General features: G+C 44.6%; 1 protein-coding gene across 1 annotated transcript; it reads left to right on the forward strand.

Annotated features, from left to right (window-relative positions):
- The first annotated feature begins 93 nt into the window (after positions 1-93).
- TMPRSS3 (transmembrane serine protease 3) lies at positions 94-18,969 on the forward strand. Its single transcript, XM_050911501.1, has 13 exons — positions 94-111; positions 1,523-1,667; positions 3,677-3,787; positions 4,672-4,788; positions 6,640-6,763; positions 7,816-7,941; positions 8,672-8,715; positions 9,479-9,644; positions 11,170-11,339; positions 13,000-13,095; positions 14,234-14,376; positions 15,851-16,003; positions 18,949-18,969. Exons 1-13 carry the CDS (start codon positions 94-96, stop codon positions 18,967-18,969), a joined length of 1,434 nt encoding a protein of 477 aa, XP_050767458.1.
- The last annotated feature ends 306 nt before the right edge of the window (positions 18,970-19,275 follow it).

A 19,275-nucleotide genomic window follows, 5' to 3' on the forward strand; every position in this document is an offset into this window, starting at 1 on the left:
AAAACCTTTCCAGAGCAGACTGGCTTAGCAACCTCAGAATTTCCTTTTGGTTTCTGTTGATAATGAAGAAAGAAAACAGTTTTGCTTTTAACTATGACTTCTCAGGAAGAGGTGAGTGAAGCTTTGGGAGCTTGTGATATCCTCTAAATAAATGACACATCAGTGTTTAGCTTTCGTGTAGTATACTTCACAATGCTGTTTTGTTTCCTGATGGACAACTTACGCTCCAGTTAGAAGGCTGGTTTTTTTAATATTTAAAAATCATGCACAGCGAGCTGTCCTTTTCTCTGCCTTAGAGCTAGCAGATTCTGTATAAAATTTATGTTCATTGAAAAGTACATGACATTTTATCAGATGAAAGAGTAGAAACCTTATTGCAGTTGTTTGCTGAAAGGTGAAAAGATATTCCAGGTGACTTAAAGATATAGTGTCACAGACCAAACACAGATTCTTTGCCCAAAATGTGTCATTGTAAGCATTTTCTGGGACTGATTCTGCAAACATGCTGCTTTTACAGCTTACCAGCTCCACCGTCTTTAACAAACCTGGACCTATTTCACACCACTGTGAGTTCAAAAATCTGATTCCTTTTGCCAGTGACAGTGTACAGAACTGGAGTCAGAAATTAGCATTTCAAATCTGTTTACCCTGAATTCTACTGTAGCCTGTTTTAATTGTTTTTCACTGTGTAGAAAATGATCAAAGGTTTTCTGGAGTAAAATTCAGTGGGCCCCTGTATGAGAATCCTGTCAGGTGCTGTGCAGGTGTCATACGCTTCTTAGTCTTTCTCTTGTTTCCTATTGCAATTAAAGAGCAGGGGATGGATTCACACCCCCAGTGTGAGTTATTAAAAGTAGCTATGGTGCTTAGACAAATTTGAACAAAAATTAACTTCAGTAGTTTGCTGGTAAATTAATTCTAAGAGCTCCTCTCATGAACATTAAGTACATAATGTACTGCGTCCAGCTCTGGAGTCCTCAGCACAGGAAAGACGTGGACCTGTTGGAGTGGGTCCAGAGGAGGGCCACAAAAATGATCAGAGGGATAGAACACCTCTCCTATGAGGACAGGGTGAGAGAGTTGGGGTTGTTCAGCCTGGAGAAGAGAAGGCTCCGGGGAGACCTTATTGCAGCCTTTCAGTACTTAAAGGGGGCTTACAAGAAAGATGGAGACAAACATTTTAGCAGGGTCTGTTGCAATAGGACAAGGGGTTATGGTTTTAAACTGAAAGAGGGTAGATTTAGATGAGATATAAGGAAGAAATTTTTTACAATGAGGGTGGTGAAACACTGGAACAATTGCCCAGAGAGGTGGTAGATGCCCCATCCCTGGAAACATTGAAAGTCTGGTTGGACGGGGCTCTGAGCAACCTGCTCTAGTTGAAGATGTCCCTGCTCACTGCAGGGGGGTTGGACTAGGTGACTTTTAAAGGTCCCTTCCAACCCAAACTATTCTATGATTCTATGATAACATTTTACATGGTGATTATCTTCTTTTTTTCTTTTTTCTCCTGTTGAGTCAGGTACAAGAGACAAATCCCACTACCGGAAGTCTTGAAATCATCTCTATTACAGCAGATGAACCGCCAGTACCAGAAATTCAGTTTTCCTTCAAAAGATTTTTCTTCATTCCACAAGCAAAAGTGGACCCCAGCGCAGATGGATCTGGTAGGGACAATGCACAGCTTTTTGACCTTTGTAATCTAAATGGCTAATGTAGGTCTTTAGCCTTGCAAAACTATGCTTGCCCACTCAGTCAGAGAAAGCAATCACTTAGAGGAAGAAGAAACACAACCTCACTCCCCCAGCCGTGAGGTTTGTCAGCATGTTAACAGGTGATGACATCTTGTGTCGGCTTGCATATGCAAGCGTTTTTCACAGCCAGATTATTCACACATTTCAGCCACATAGCAAATATTTGTGCACGCTTTCCAGACACATTTTTGAATGGCTTATTTGAAATTTTACCAACGTGGAAATTGGTCCATTAAAAAACTGAATATACAATACAGCAGGCTTGGAGGAATAGCATGCATGTTTGGTACTTCCCATAGGTTTCATGGCAAAAATAACCATTAACTCCAACAGAGACAGGCTGAGCATCAAGGGTGAAGATAGAGCAATTTAATTTTCTAGTGCATTAGCTACTACAGCTGTCTAAGATTTTTGGCATACCAGATGCCAACTCCATTGCCAAAACCAGCTACTCAGCTGCTGCTGAGAGAGTCTGTGTAGGCTGGGATTTATTTGTGAGTCTATAAGCACTGGGAGACACTCCTGATCCTTGACTGATTGTAAGCGTCTGCCAATCTCAAATTCAAAGCTTGAAGAATGAAGGGGTGAAGAGCTGCATGAATTAAAATTGAAGACAAGGTTCTGCCAGTTCCTGTGTGTACCCATGACTGAGCTGTGTATGCTATTTTCCCATAGTTTGCCCTTTGTATATGAGAATACATTTGAAACAAGTGAACTGTTCATTATTTTCAGTGCAATATGTTGTTGTCTTCCAGACTGACAGTACCACTAAGTTGAGGTCAGCTATGGAGGTGGTTGGGGAGCAGGACTGGTCCAGCTCATGAAATGTATTCAGCAGTTACTACTGATGTATATTTTAACTTTAGATGCATCTTTTTTTCCTTGAAAATGCAAAACTCAGCTTTGAACCATTGCTCAGTTCTCTCCTTGTCTTGATAGCAAAACTTTGAACGGATCACCTTTCCCCACATTTTTCAAGACTAGTTTGGGGGTCCTGTTTTTTGCAAATTTAGCTTTCTATCATTTTCAGTTAACCTTGCTTCCAAGCCCAAAAGGACCAGTGACTTTCCTCCTTCTTGGCTTGAGCACCTATTTACTAGCTAGTCCTGTCTTTTTCCAATATCCCTGCTCCTGTTTGAATCTTTAGGCTCCTCATACTTGTTTCCGTGCCTCTGTTACCCCAACTCTGGAAGAATGCACTGCGCATAGGACTTAGCTCTCCGGTGCATGAGGCGGATCTATGTGGTCTCCAGCCTCGTCCCAGGATTTCTGTTGTCCCAGGCACAGTGCTCAGAGCAGCGTCCAGCTGGTGCTACGGCCGGAGGGAGCACTGGGACCGCAGGCTTGGTACCGGCAAGAGTCAGGAGGCATCACAGACAGGAACGGTCATAAGGAGGAGACTCAAACAACTAGTTCGTTCTTTGCTACTTCCACTCGAAGAATTTATTAGTCCACTTGAGCTTTCTGAAGTCTTCAGCAAGTATACCTGTACCCTGCACACAGGCTTGATTATGCAAAAAAACCAGGTCTGAATTTCATTTTTATTCTGGGACTTAGGTTTTCAGGAGAGGTGCTTGTACACTTCTAAAGCTCACAGTGTGATGTAGCCCACGAAAATAAAAATTTAGAGTTCATATTCTCAATTGCGTTGAGGACAGGCCAGGTGCTTTGTAAGGACACGATTCAGACTCCTTGCGAGGCAAATGCTGACAGGATGTCTGAGAGCACCAGCCAGCCCCAAAGCACTTGAAGCCTTCTCAGCCCCTGAGCCAAGGGATCTGAACCCCTCCGGGTCAGGTCAGCTCACAAAGTGTATGCAGGGGTTACTACTGCCATCTAGTCTAATGTTAGATAAATCTTTTTCATTGCAAACTCAAGCTGGTTTAACTTCACAGAAGCTGTTCTCTCTGTTTGGTTTCTAGGAGATATCGAACCACCTTCGATGTGCCATGTTTTTATCTCCCTAAAATACTTTCCATATATCTGTGGTTTATTCCTTGCAGTAATCCTAGCAGTTGCCATTGGCCTGGGTGGTGAGTACAATTAGTTATTCATTAAGTTCTCACTTAACCATTCAAATGCTTAATTTTTCATGAGCCTTTTACTTAGAATGGAATTAAACTGGTACTGCGGCTTGTTTGCTGAAGTAAAAAATCTTGTTGATGTGATGGCTTTAAATTTTATTTACATGTAGGGATAAAATAGATCTGGCACTCATGAGAGGATTGGTGTAATATCTACAACACCGGGGAACCTGCAGCTCCAGGAAACCTATCTCTAGTAAAACTTCACCGATTCCTCTTGGGTGGTGAGCTAAGAGTTTAGAAACTGGGGGAGGCTTCAGGTAGCACACACTATATTTTTGTCCTGTAATTCACTTCTCTAAGGTTGTTTTCAAAGAATTAAAGAACTTTCCCCTGTCACAAACAACTTCTACAAAGGAAAAGAAAACACAGAATGAGTTTAGTTGTGACTGGAAAGTGTGACCTGCCCAGGTCTAGGTGCCAAATATGTTGATGCTAGAGCAGTGCCTTCACACCTGCAACAGGGATAAGCTTGCAGGAGGTTGAGGCATCCCCTCAGGAAGAGAGTGCACTGGCTGTATTTTGCAAGGGTCTCTTCGCTTTGCTGCTGAGGGGCTGAGGCACCAGGCAGAAACTCGCCCTGGAGTGAAACATAAACTGGGTAGAGGGAGCTGGGAAGGAGTCGGCACAGACAGCAAGGCTGACTCATCCTACAAGTTATTACTAATGGATGAGTTTCGCAGCACCATTGTGTTGTATTTCAAAAGTTCCTAGAGTACGGGAGTTGTCTATTCCTTAGCAAGACAGAAATCTGGCCAGATAATGGAAGTCAGAAGTGTTAAATTAATATCCAAGTGTGTTTTCATCACCCTGTTTTCTTTCATTCTTGTTAGTCCAATACAACTGCATTGGGAAGTTTCGCTGCCGATCATCCTTTAAGTGTATCCAGAAATCAGCCAGGTGCAATGGTGTCTTCAACTGTAAAGAAGGGGAGGATGAGTACGGATGTGGTAATTTAAATTTGATTATAAATCCCTCCTACCTCCTCCTGTAGCATCTGGCACATTATCAAGAAATGCATGTTGTAAAGAGTTTTGGTGAGACAAGAAAGATAAAGACTGATGGATTGTCTAAATCACTACTTCACAATCTCTCTGAGGTATTGATTTACAGTTTATGAGAAATCAAACTGCTCTTAAGATAAATGTGATGATTGCTGAATATTGCTACTGCCATATGGGGTATGTTTCTCCATTAGAAGTCTAGATGCTTTTTGACTGCTAGCATTTCCTCTGCCTGCAAGGTATACCATCACTGCATTATGGTATGTACATACAGCACTCTGTATTCACTGGCACACAGTTGCATTGTGTCAGTTTTGAAGATTGCAAAAGCCTGTTATTATCTTAAGTGACGCGGGAACGGGAGAGATCAGCACTGCCTTTTGTGCATTGAGTACTGCGGAGTTTGCTGCTTCATGTGTGAAATGTATGCCCCCATCTCTGAGTTTCTCTCTGCAATGGTTTTGGGCGTCACAGGGCCATTTTAAATGGTCCCTCCCTGTCCTGTGCTGTGGAAGATGACTGTGCTGTTTGCAGCCACTGGAGGGAAAGGACTCTAATATTAGTAAACAGAATAACTGATTTTTAGATCAGTGTATTTGTAGTTCTGACTCCTGTACCTACAAGTAAGGAAGCAGCACAGATTTCTCTCTGTGCAATATGAGCAATGACAAGAACCACGAGCTTTTGGCTCCAGCTAACCCCGCACAATGCTTTCAAACTTTGGTGTGTTTTCCCTAGGGAGGCTTCAGGCCTCTGTGGAGCCTCTGGGCAATACGTCTGCTTTTCTTATCTGCCTTTGCAATGCCGTAACACTGGCACATGGGTGCCTGCGGGAAACCTGTGTCCAGCAGCGACCATGTGCGTGCCCTCCCTTCTCCCTGGGAAGACCACGTAGATGTGCCCTTTCCCAGGTCCAGGTGCCTCCTGCTCAGCCAGGGCTCTGTGCCCCAGCAGCGGCTGTGGTGCAGGGTGCAGGGGTGAGGAGGACATGGCGACATGCAGGGCAAAGGGCCCATGGGTGATGGCTCTGTACCTGGGCCTCCGGCAGTATTTCCCCGTTGATCTCTTGGCCAGAGGTGGCACAGCTTGCAGCAATGCTAGCTCCATGGGGCGGCTCAGCCCTGCGGCCGGGCTGGTGTGAAGAGCCGCCCGTGGGGAAGGGCTGTGCTGAGCAGAGCCAGGTTGGCGTGGGGAGGGAGGCCTTGGGAGCCGAGCTCCCAACCTGTGCGTCTCTCTTCTCCCTAGCCTTTACATGCTCATCAGCCCAGACACGCCAGCCCCATTTCAGCAGGAAATGGGAAGCAGGTAGGAAACTCCACGGGAGCCCAGGGGCAGCTGCGTGCAAGTGCACCCACCTCTCTGACTGTGCTGTGTGGCGCAGGAGGTCCCAACCACCTTTCATCACTTATCTTGATTGTAGGTTTCCTCAGTGCTAAGCATCTGCAGCTCCAACTCACTGCAATCAGCAAGACTTGTTTAGACTCACTGGAGGGCAAGGCAGCCTTCTCCATCTGTATTAGAGCTAGCATCCCCTGTCCATTCCCATGAGCACAGACTTTTTTCTCCTGGCGGTTCTAGCTCAGCGTACCTTGGTTCCCTTCCTTAAGGGGGGGGGAAAAAAAGCACAGAAAAATTCTGTCAAAGGATCCAAGTGATGAAAAAGACAAGTAGTAAAAACTCAGCGAGCCAAGAAATGTGGATGCCACAGTGGTGCGTTGACACTGTTGTGTACCTGTTGTGTACTCGGTGGTTCCTCTTCACAACTCACTCAGGCTTTTCTTCTCCTGAATCTCAAAGTCAGGTTGAGTGGCAAGCAAGCAGTGCTGCAAGTGTTCACTTCTGGGTCCTGGCGAACGGTCTGCTCTGATGACTGGAAAGCAGAGTATGGAAATACTACCTGCAAACACCTGGGTTTCTCAAGGTATGAACAGAAAATGGAAGAAACTTCATTTGGCATTTTGAACAAACTCTGAGGTTTTCAGTCTTTCTAATGAAACCTTGTATTAGTCTGTGCTTTAAAAGAGAAAAGGACTTAACAATCCACCTTTGTGAATGATATGGTTGAGGAGATTGGGGATGATGTGGGAAATAGTCCTGAATACTTGTGCACTGCAAATACCATTTATTACTGCTATAAATCCTGGATGATGGCTAAATACAGTGGTTTGGTTAAATCTTCCCTATGGGGTGCAGGTGCCTGAATCCTACTTGTCTCTCTAGTAGCTTACAGCCTGTCAGAGAGGCACTAAAAAACATATGAGCATTTTCCATTTCTTTTACTTCCTCTGTAGGAAACATGTATATACAATTCATGTCATGACATCTGTTAGGAATTAAGGTCCGCCTCACAATTAGAGAAGAACCTGGCAAGGCAGTTCTTACTGGATTGATCCCATTCCTGAAAAAGCACCATTTCTTTCACAGGCTTTCAAACAATTGAGAAAGAGTTTGAAGTTGTGACTTGCAATGATGCTCCGTTATTTCTTACAATGGCGTCATTCTGATTTCTGCACATTATAGTTAGCAGTATAAAGCTTCTTTGAATAAATTCTTGTTGCCTTTAGGATAAAATATACCTCAATTGTTCAACAAAAAAGACAAGAAAAAATTACAAACTATTCATCCTCCCTGCTGCAAAACATAACTCTAGAAAAAGGAAACAATGAGCTTGTTAGTGCTTCAGGAAATGTGCCACCAGTTACAATAAAAGCTTTATTGTGATATTAGAATTGAAATTTACTTTCTCTGCCTGTTAAATGCCTCTCAGCATGTGTAACTTCCACATGTGATTATGGCAAAAATACGTGCACGCTATATGAAGCGTTTATTGGGGAGGATAGGATTACTTTATCAAGTGTCAGAATCCGATTATTGTGGTTGCTACACTGGGTTTTCATTAGCAGAACTGCTGAATTATTTAAACAGATTACTGAAAGGCTGTCTGAGGAAGCTGTGTTTATGGTTTATTTGCAGTTTTGTGAGTTCAGGTTACCTGCCTGTGGCTGCAGTCGAAAAACAGTTTCAAAGACATTTTGTATCCCTCAGCCACTGGTTATCAGCTGATCAAGTGACATCCCTGCACAATGCAACAAACCTCAGGTATGCCTCAGCTTCTTCATCCTGACAGAAAGAGCAATCAATAGAAGGAGAATTACTAATAGCCTGAGATTGTTGCCTATTTTTTCAGGCATGTAGTACTTCATAAGTGGTTGGTGTTGCTATGCATCATAGACCAAGGTTCAGTAGCAGTCTTGCTGGAATACAAATTAAAAGCCTGATCCAAGGCCCATTAAAATCAAACAAGGCTTTAAAATGAGCTATTTGAAAAGCCTATTTGTCCCACGATCCCTTTTTTGCAAATGGATAGACACCAGGCACTTATCTTTTTCCATTGTGAAGCAGTTTGTTTCCGTTTACAGATCCCTAGATTTTTCCCAGTGGGCTTACGAACCCTTTATGGTCCATTTCTTTCTCCTGACTATTGCTTGTTTTTCTTAGTTACCTTTCACTGAGAAGCAAGCTATGGATCCAAGGAGACTACAGATCACATGTTGAAAATTGCTGATGAGCCTCCCTTCACGGAAGAGTGAACCACTCTTCAGCAGGGCAACATATGATCTGCAGGCTCCCGATGGTGTCTAAGCTCCTAACTTAAGTATTTCAGCTAAATGCCCTAACTAGATTGGATGAGTACATGACTTTGTACCTCTTTCAATATATAAGTTACTTATATTTATGTGCACATAACTGTACACAAGATGACACAATATTGAAAAAAAAACCAGTATTTGTGAATTGGAACTAATACTACACTGTCTTTTCATCTTAGAGAGGAATGCACTTCTGGCAATGTGATCATCTTAAAATGTTTGGGTAAGAATCAGGAAAAATTAAAATGAAATCAGAAACTGTCCTTCATCCACTGCATGGCAAGAGTTGGGAAGAATTGTGTACTCAGGGCATACTATACCATCAGTTTATCACACCAAAGAAAAATTATATTTCTTATACAAAATTTAAAAGAATTTCAGAAAGTGAGAACAGGCTGGGAGGGCAGATTGGGAGCATCAGGTAGCAGGAGCGTTTCGGTGAGAATCACAGTAGGAAGTAGATGTTTAAGGATTGTGAGCTGAGTCCATGGACTGATACTGTAATTCCAACTCTTTGCCATCTCGGCAGGGAAAGGGAAATTCTGTCTTAACATTTGAACTTTCATCCCACACCTCTCCACATCAGCTAGTTTTCAGATCAGGATATGAAAAGTCAAAAAACAACAGCAAAAAATCACCAGGGGAGAGGAGATGCTTCAGCCTGCCTATGTGGGCCCCTGGGACCCCATGCATTTAAGCAGGGCAGAACAGTGGGTTTTACAGCTCAGCTGAGCACTACGTCTGCAGGGGAGAAGATGTGAGCCCCTCAGCCCCCGTACCGGCTGCCAGGCACGATGCTGCAGGGATGGGAGAGAGGAGGAGAAATCTCTGGGGGCGGTCACAGCCTGAGATGTGGGCCATGGGGATGGGGACAGTCCTGCTGCAGAGACCTCCCAGCCTCAGCAAGGCTGGGAGTAAAGAGGCTGAAGGTGACCAAAAACATGCCTGTGTTTCCTCCGTGGACTGTAACCTTTGCTTTCTGGCAGCGTGTGGGACGCGGGCCAGCTACGGGCCACGGATCGTGGGGGGCAACGCGTCCTCCCCCCAGCAGTGGCCCTGGCAGGTCAGCCTGCAGTTCCATGGGCACCACCTCTGCGGAGGGTCTGTCATCACCCCGCGCTGGATCATCACAGCTGCCCACTGCGTCTACGAGTAAGTCCCTAAATCGTCTTGCTCATGGTGTCCCACTGACTCCGCTTGCAGCAGGTCTGTCTGTGGAGCCACTGCAGAGGAGGGCTAATGCACTGTGCTTTCTCTTAAAAATAAATGGCAGGAAGATTGGGTTATCCCTATTTCATGGGCTTGCTCCGTAACATTTAAACCATCTCTCTCTCTTCTTGCACAAGTGCAAGCCTTTATTGAAAAAAGTCTCGCCAAGATGTGGTCCAAATCAGGAGCCCCAGTTTTCAGATATTCTGGGCACTCCCAGCTTCCTGGGAAATCAGCTTAAAACAACATTTAAGTGCTAGGTTTTGAGTATCCCGATCTGCAATTTCTGTACATTGCACGTGAGTTAACAGCTCAGGAGGAATTTGTACTTGGCTGCTCTGGTACTCTGGAGCTCCAGAATAAATTACACTCCTTTTCAAGTTGACAGGATCAATCAGTGGTAATTAGTGAGTGGTACTGTGCTTAGCGCCCTTTACCACATACTCGCTGCTCCTTTTTATGCTGTTCGAAGTAGTCTTTGAGTTGTAAATAGATGCTAAACAGTTATTTAGACTCCTCTTCTTTGTGTAATTATAAACATAGCCCTCTCTCATTTATAATTAGTTGTCTGGTTTTGCAGTCTTGTTTGTTGCCAATAGTGCAGGAGAGCTCTTCTCACTCTTACAAACTCCAGGCCACTTTCACCAAAGACATTTAGGCAGCTAAAATGGGATTTGTCTGACCACTTTTAGGGACCCATAACACAGATGCCTGCTTCTGAGCAAGTCCTGTAGGATGCTTTTATACCCAGTAGAGAGAAGAGATGGGACAGACAAATCCCACTCCTAGATCCTATTTAGAGCCCTGTGTTGCCATAAAAATAATTACTTAGGAATTAAGCATTTTAGGACTTTTGTCCTTAGCTCTGTCCCCCACAACCCAGTTGGTTGTGGTGTGTTCAAAGGCTGACGGGGATGGGAGCTGGCAACACAACCCACATCCCTGGAGCCTTTTCCCGGCACTGCTGCTAACCCACTGCCAGCCCGGTGGGGTGAAGCCAAGAAAAGAGGAGCTGCTCATGTGCTGGAGGCTGAAAGATGTGGCTGCTCATGAACTGGGAGCAGAGGCACCTTCCAGAAGGAAAGCCTCTCCCTTGAAAACGCCATGCCACAAGTGCCGCTGAGCTAGCCGGATGGCTGAGCGCGGATGTGCCAGGCAGTAGCAGCGACTGCTGTGGGGTCACATAGGAGGACAGACAGGTAGGCCAACGCAAAATGCTGATATATTTGTAGAAAGCTGCACAGATAACATATCAGTGATCCAGTGTCTTACTAAGATTAGTCACCCTTTCTATATTTTTTGAAATTAGATGCAAAACATAGCCAATATTAATAGATAGGTAAGCAAGTACAGCAGACCGTAGCTGTTTGCCTGTAGAGTTTTATGTGGTTCGTAAGCTCAGGAGACAACTAGAAAACCTGAGGGTTTTCTTGAAGGTTTTTCACTCTCTCCTACCTCTTTGTTTCAGCCTGTACTTGCCAAGCTCATGGAGTGTACAGGTTGGTTTTGTGACTCAGCAAGACACCCAGGTTCACCCATATTCAGTGGAAAAAATTATATACCATCGAAATTATAAACCCAAGACAATGGGAAATGATATAGCACTGATGAAACTGGCAGCACCGCTTGCTCTCAATGGTAATTCCTTCTGTTAGCTTTCACTTGACTTTCTCACCTTTCTAGCTCAAAGCGAGAAGGGTCTTTCCTAGACCCTCACAGACGGGAAAATTTCTGTTGGCATCCTATGCCTGACCCAGGACAGTCGAGTGGATCCCCCCCACCTCTAAAAGCAATGAAAGATGTGCAGCGTAGATGTAGCCAGCCTGCTACTGTGATGGCAAGGCAGTGATCCCTGTTCAGACTACACCGGCAGAACCCCCCCGGCCTCAGTATCAGGAACTCCTCTGTACTCGATATCCAGGCACAGAGAGCAACAACGTGGTCACAGGGCTCTGCAAAATGTTCCCAGTCCATTCTGGTTATTGGCTTACTGAAGGCATTTAATAACAGGCAAACATTAACTTTATTCTTTCTAAATATTTTTCCTATCTTAAATAAATGCCCCACCTCATTTTACTTGGAGGTCACAGAGATTTTTATCACATCCTTTATGTGAGTATAGGGAGATCCAGCAGTGTCCAAAGCTGAAAATCAAGCTTAAATTTCAAAGAGAAGAAAAGGCAATTCAAATATAATGATGTTTTTAAATTAAAACTACTTTTATTTTCTCAGCAGGATGCTACCTACAGCTGACACAGTTAGTGAATTGAAATAATGTATAATAATATTGTATGAATTTAAATGATCACCTGCCAATACCTCCTAATCACTGTGAGCTCTCTGCAAAGGGGAGCTGGCTCTCTCTGACGCATCTAGACTGTCAGTCTCTAAATCAATTCTCTTGAAATACTTTAAACTTCCACTTTGAATGAAAATTAAGCTTGATTTTGTTCTGTTTTATATCTCAGCTAGTGCTGTTTTCTTTCACTCGGGAATAAGTTTGGGAGGCTGTCAAGAACAGTAATGGCTCCACACCTGAGCGAGATACCCGCTATGCCTTGGGGGGCTGGGGGCAGCCCTGGGGGCTTGGAGGTTCCACGCTGGGGGCTTGATGCTTTGAGCTGGGATCATTGCACTGTGGAGAACTGAACCACTAGGAATTGCCCAGTAATACCTTGTGTCTTCCCTCCCTTTGCTCAGTGCCAGCTCATCCTGAGACATCACGGTTTGTCCCTGCAAGCATCAAACACTGATTATATTGCACGGCATTCAGCGCCCCGGAGTGCAGAGGCACTGAAACTGTATGAGCTGACGGGTGGGAAGCAAAGAGCACCCCAGATGTCTTGTTGCCCTTTCAGAAGAGTGCAGAGATGTGCACGCACAGCTCTTTGTACGTGCCGCTGCACAAAACCTGTTAGGAGGCACCACGCAGTTGTGCCGTGGTTAGCCGAGGCCATTTCTCTGTGCGAGCAGCATGCTGTGGGGTCTCGGATCAGCCTGTCAGCTGCATATGCAGTGTATTTCTTGCTTGCTCATTCTTCAGTTTATTGACTTGCCAACACCTCCTTCTGTTGCTTCATACTTGAAACTAATTAGGCCTGGTGTAGGTATTGTTTCAAACCTATGGTATTGGCCATAAGACAAAAGACCTGCAGAACTGCCAGGCTATTTATGTGGGGAGTGGGTGGTGTTCATAACAAGTTCACTGCAAGCCAAATCCTCAAGTTTTACTAAGGCATACAATTTTTTGCTAAATTTTAAAAGCAATTCTCTCTTCTTTCTCTGTTTTTTAAAATAGGTCACATAGAGCCAATTTGTCTGCCCAATTTTGGTGAACAGTTCCCAGAAGGGAAAATGTGTTGGGTATCAGGATGGGGAGCGACTGTGGAAGGAGGTATTTTAAATGGTCTGCTGTTGATTACACCACATGAAAACATCTCACATACAGTAAATACAGGATTTGGTTGGAGCGTTGTTCAACATTAAATTTTCTGGAATATCTGGGGGGGAAAAGAAGACACGTTCCTAAATTTTATGTTCACCCTGAACTGCAACAGTGCTGTACAAATCCTTATCACAAGGAATAGATGGGTACACTCTGTGAAAAGATTGAAAATGACATGTAGACAGCAACACTGCCCACAATGTTGTGCTCAGCCTCAGTCAAACAGGCTGTGTCCTTTATAACTTCAAACATAGAAAGCACAGCATGAATGCAAGAATCAACCATCCACCTTTTCGGAGAAAGTATGTATGCATTTTCAGGCAGGTTGGATGATGTAGAAATTGGATCTGTGAATAATGTCACAAAGAAAAGGGAATTCCTTTTTTTTTTTACCATGACTCACAGGTCATGTTAATCAATAATATATACTGAATCATTTTCATGTGAAAATACTTGAATTCTCAGGTCATTGTTTTTTATCATTCTTCATTCATCTCATTTAACGTGTTCCCATTGTTCAGAGAACAAGAACAGTATGTTACCTGACCTACAGATAATAGCAAAAGGTGGGAAAAAAATAAAAGCAAAGTTTACCACATAAAGAGTCAGCTAAAAATTGACAATAGACAGTGTGCAAATACTCCCATTTGTAGAAATGATCCATTCAGACTCTGAATAAAATAAAATAAAATAAATTTATAAAATAAATCAGATGTTTGCAGATGATTTGTTGACTAGCAGAACAGGCAATCAATTCAAAACAAACTTTGGCACATGTATTGAAGACAGTGTCCAACTAGCTTTTAAGTTCATTACTGTCATTAATTGTCTAGTTTGAAGTAGAAACTATAACGCACAGCTTTGTATTATATACTGTGATAATCCGCAGCTCTATAGAGTCGTTAGTTACTGGATTCTGTAGGCGATGAGACACCTAGTTGCCTTACTTGTATGTTGTCATTTTAAACTTATTTCTTTCACTCTTGCTTGCCAATTCTTCATATACTAAAACATTTTCTGTTTATAATTAGAGATCAGTTTCAAGGATAGAGAGGTTTTTTCTTTGTTTTTTTGGTTTTTTTAACAGGTGATACATCTGACACCATGAATTATGCAGGTGTTCCTCTGATTTCTAATGCAATTTGCAATCACAGGGATGTCTACGGTGGGATCATAACTCCTTCAATGCTTTGTGCTGGTTTCCTAAAGGGAGGGGTAGACACCTGCCAGGTATGGAAGTTTCCAAACTGCAACTCTGCTCATTAACAGCAGCAATGGAAAAACATGAGTGATAAGTTATCAGAAGGCACTCCCAGGCTTTTCTTGGGCAAACATTTGGTTTTGTGCCGTTTACTCTGTTTACCGTGAATATCGATCACTGACTGTGCATGCATTCATATGCTATAATTTCCTTCTTATATTTCTTCTGTGGACCATATCCGCTACTTCTGGAGCCAAATTTACTTAAGATATTTTTTAATTTCTTGCATGTGCTACAGCATGGTGCCATCCTTTCTTTGCCCTGGCTGTGGCCTCTGCGCTGCACTGAATTGCACTGCGCTGCACTGCACTGCGAGCAGCTCCGGAGACCCGCAAGGTGTAGAAATTCCGTGGTGAAAAGCAGCCAAAGCATATATCAATAGAGAAGCAGAAGCATGCGATTTTGGAAAGAGTAGAGTGAGGCAGGGGAAGGAAGAAAGGGAGAGATTTTTGAGTAACTCAGAGGACTGGTAATGACTCTGGGGGAGAGGAGTTCATAGCGGAGGATCCTTCACAACACAGGGTGGTGATGATTCAAAATCACTGGCAGAGTTATGACGGTGCCCACCTTGTGCCAGGTCTCATCCGCATACATACTAATGTGGACTCACCTAGCTAGTCATGGATGAAGAGCAAGGGCTGGGGAGGAACTTCATGTTGCCAGATTTGCTCAGTCCCAATTATGCACGAGACAAGACAAAGCAAAGGCATTAGGTGCATAGATCTTCATTTAAGAGCTTGTTTGCACAACCCCCCCAGCAAGGTATCCGGCACCAGCACGTCGTTATGCCTGGGAGAGCTGCCCAAACGGAGCACACTCAGCATACGGCTCCAAGTGACAAAATGAGCCCTGCTCCCTTTTTTTCTATTGTGCTGGCTCTGATGCTCATAGGGCAGGAAACTGCCCCAGCAAAATAAATTGAGAGTTTTCAGGACTTAGATGTGAGTCCATTGAGTCGAATCTGCTTAGCAAGGTGTCTGGGAAGGGCCAGGAAAGCAGTGTGCAAGACTGCGTGCAGGAGCAGGCAGGGAAGGAGGTGGGGTACAAGCTTGTTGCAACCCTGGGCTTAGCTCAACTCAATAGCTAGGGGCTTTTTGAGAGAAGCAGCTGTGAGAGACCAAGACCATGGCATGGAGACTGCAGATGAGCGATGCCCTGCCTGCAGGACAGGCACGCTCCCCAGCACCTAAATGTTGTTTAACAGCAGGCTTCAACATTACTTCTGTTGTACTGTACTGCTAACTGGGGAAAGAAAAATGTGATCTAATACACATCTCTAAGAAGTCTCCAACTTCTGCTGTAACATATGCTTTTCCCAGGACCCAGAACAGAGCGGAAAAGGAGTCTTTGAATTACTGGACTATTCCTCTCCCCCTACCCCCAAATAGACATTCCCCTCCTTTTCTGGGGCACTGACATTTGTTTTAATTCTTTGTCCTCCAGGGAGATAGTGGGGGCCCTTTAGCATGCGAAGATATGAGTACCTGGAAGTTGGTGGGGACCACCAGCTTCGGAGTGGGCTGTGCAGAAAAGAACAAGCCGGGCGTCTACAGCCGAACCACCTCCTTCCTGGACTGGATACACGAACAGATGGAGGTCTGGTTTTGCCCTGTCCCTCCATCTCCGGTTGTTGCTTTGCTCCTCCTGTGCCACACAGGGTTTAGCTCATATTTGTCACAGCTGTGTCGTACGGACACATGTGACCCGAGGGCGCGTTTGGGGATCGGGGCAGGTCCATGGGCAGAGCAGGCGGAGCAGGGTGCAGGGGTCTTAGTGAGATGTGGGGAGCACCGGGGCAGGGGTAGAGAGGAGCATGGGAGTGACTGGGGAGGGGGCCTGGAGGTGCAGAGCAGGGAGCAGGGAGGTGTGAAAGGGCTGAGTAAGGAGATGGGGGGCAAGGGAAGAGATGCTAGGAGACTTTACCTGAAGCCGTGAGGCTGCTACAAAAAAACCTGGGGAGTGGAAGCTGAGAGGGCCAAAGAAATGGGGGAGGGGGGGAGATGGTGTTGGCTGGAAGAAGAGGAGAGCAGAGGCAAGGAAGTTGGGGGATGCTGCAGCCATCTTCACCTGACCCAAGGGTGGCCCACTCTCCGGAGACCAGGTCCTCTGCTATCAGCACCCCTCCAGCACTGCCAGAGACATGCTGGGTTCAGTCAGCTGAGCAGGGAGAGTCGTTGTGCTTCAGGTGGACTCCCAGGCAGGGACCTGTTGCCTAAGCAGAGGCATCTAGAGTCATTTTAGAGACTCCATGCTGTCCTGCCTGGCTTACAGGTGTCCCTGCGGAAGGGCAAGGATCTGCAGCTAGCCCTGGGCTGTATCTGGCATCCCCATGGGGACGTCTCAGATGCTCTGTGATGGCTCAGGTAGATATGATAGAGGATCTATGGGAGATCTGAGGCATTCTGGACCAACTGCTGGAGGTCAGGCAAAGTGCACTAAGACACCTCAAGTGGCACTAGATAGTGCATGTGCAAGGCAAGTGAACTGGCCTCCAGTGCCCTGGTAGGAGCCTGGACACATAGCTCACAGGTAGACACCTATGCACAGGCTCTTAATTGTCATTTTCTTAGCTTCACGGCAAAGCCACCCTAAGCACCAAAGTGTACGTCCCATCCTGCTGTAGCCTAGCCCTCACAGACAGTGCTGCCAGTGCTGCTATTCCAGCACCCAGTTTGCTGGAATGAATGAAGGGATGAAGGAATGAATAGCAATGATGCTATTCCAGCACCAGCAATACAGCCCCCAGCCCCGACAGCTGCCTGTGCCACCATGATGGCACGTGATGAAACCACTCCTGCCCCCATGCCTCCCATTTGTGAAATATGTGAGACTTCCTCCTCAAACCGAAGTGCCAATATCAAGCATTCACAGACAAGGAAATGCCTGAAATAAGGTTATGTGTGCCATTTCAGTTCAGCCCCCCATCTGTATACTGTATGGCACACTGTTTTCACAACCTATATTACACATGAAGATTTATGCTGTCACATGCCTATCTGTCACTGAACAAAGCTAAAGAAGACAGGATAACATTTCTAAATCTTTAAGACCTCTAATATTACTTTTCTTTCTTCCCCCCAAATATATTCATCATCGTGATTCATTTGCAGATACAGAAGCCCAGACATTTCAGATGAAGAGCTCATATCCAATGAAAACACAGATCTCCTTTATAAAGAAGTTATCAAGTGGAAAAAAGTACAGCTAAACCTTTGTTTAGCTAAATGCTAACAGGTTATAATTTTTCACAGGGACATCCTTCAGATGTAAACATTAATTCATCAATTTATCCTCTTAGAAAGGATTTTCACCTACAGCATAGGAACATGGACACTTTTTGACGGACTCTGAAACAAACCAGAAGAAAGTAAAACTAGTGTACCTTAGAAAATGGGACCAAGGGAATGGCTTGCACGTGGCAGATCTGTATTGTGGCATAACGGTCCTGATCTGCTCTTACCTGCTATTGCTCACCGTGGACTGCGGTTCATTTGGTCTCTCCAGAAGTTTCTGTGCTTTCTTCAAACAAAATTAACTCTCGTAGCTAAGGCTTAGAAAAGGAGTTAGGAAAGAGTTCCATTTTGATCTAAGAGATGCAAAATTGCAAGATAAGGAATTTGGCCATCAGCATGCCCTTAAAAGCTTTGTTTCTGGAAATTAGCTTTATACCAGCACACCCGTCAGGGCCAATCATCTAATGCAAGGCATGATCAAAGAGAGGCATTTGTGTTTTCTGATCTTCCATTTCCAGTTTTGAAACCTGAATAAAGCAGTGCTGTCTCTCAGATTTTCAGAAGGATACAAACATTTTGCTAAAGGCTCTCTCCTGTGAGAGCAAAGAAAAGTTTTTTCTTGCTTTCCACTAAGTGGTAAAAATTAGTTGATGTCATTTAGCAAGATGGTTCTCCAACATTGTGAACAGAATTTCTGCTGCCTCCATTTTGAACAGCTCTCCCGCTAGGGAGGAGGTAAAAAGTTTATAGCACTAAGGGGAGTACCAGTGACCTACATACATTACTCTCTGAGAAATAGTATGCTTCAACTATTAAATCTGAATAGACATGAAAAGTTCCCACCCCAGCAAAAAATAAAAAAAAGAAACCAGCAATGGAACAACCAAGAGGAAACAAAATAAACCCCTTCAAAGCCTACTTAGCTCCCTGTATGCATGTGTCCCATGCATGCAGTATCTACCACTATTACTAATATATTCCTCCATCCCCTGTAACCGTATTTCTTTATGAGCCTTATGTTCCTGTCTCAGCTCATGCGAGGCTAAGAACCAGTGAACTAAAGCGGTGAGAGAAGCTGATGGCATTTGCTCAGGCTCACAGCGCACACAGTGGGAATCGGACCACACATCTTTTGTCGAGATGGTGTGTTTCTCTGAAGGACTTCAGCTGGCAGAACTGGCTCCAGCAGCCCCGCAGTTCCTTTGGTGACCCTAGTACAGCAGGGGAAAAAAAAGTCCTTCCCTTTCAGAGTTCAATAGGCGGCAACATGAGCGTTTGAATAGATGCATAACTGGTTTTGCTTCCCAGAGAGAAGAACTGCAGACCTGAGGAGAGTGGCAGTGTGCTGGGCTTCTGAAAACCCACATCACGCTCCAGCCCCACAGAAGGACCCACCACACTCTTCTGGACACCTGCTCTGAGCTTTGTACCTTCACAGACTACTTTTTACTGTTTCTTTTTGGTACTGGCAACTGTACTTAATGAAAACTGTTACACATTCAGCCTCTTTTGGATGGAAGATGCAGTTGGGTGCTGTATGATGGGCATGCATATTTCCTGTCAGCTACAAATTTCACATGTAGAAAAAGTGCTAAGACTGATAACCCAGGATGCTATCATGATAAAGTTTTGCAG

The sequence above is a fragment of the Gymnogyps californianus genome, chromosome 1 (assembly GCF_018139145.2).
Source record: "Gymnogyps californianus isolate 813 chromosome 1, ASM1813914v2, whole genome shotgun sequence".
NCBI lineage: Eukaryota > Metazoa > Chordata > Aves > Accipitriformes > Cathartidae > Gymnogyps > Gymnogyps californianus.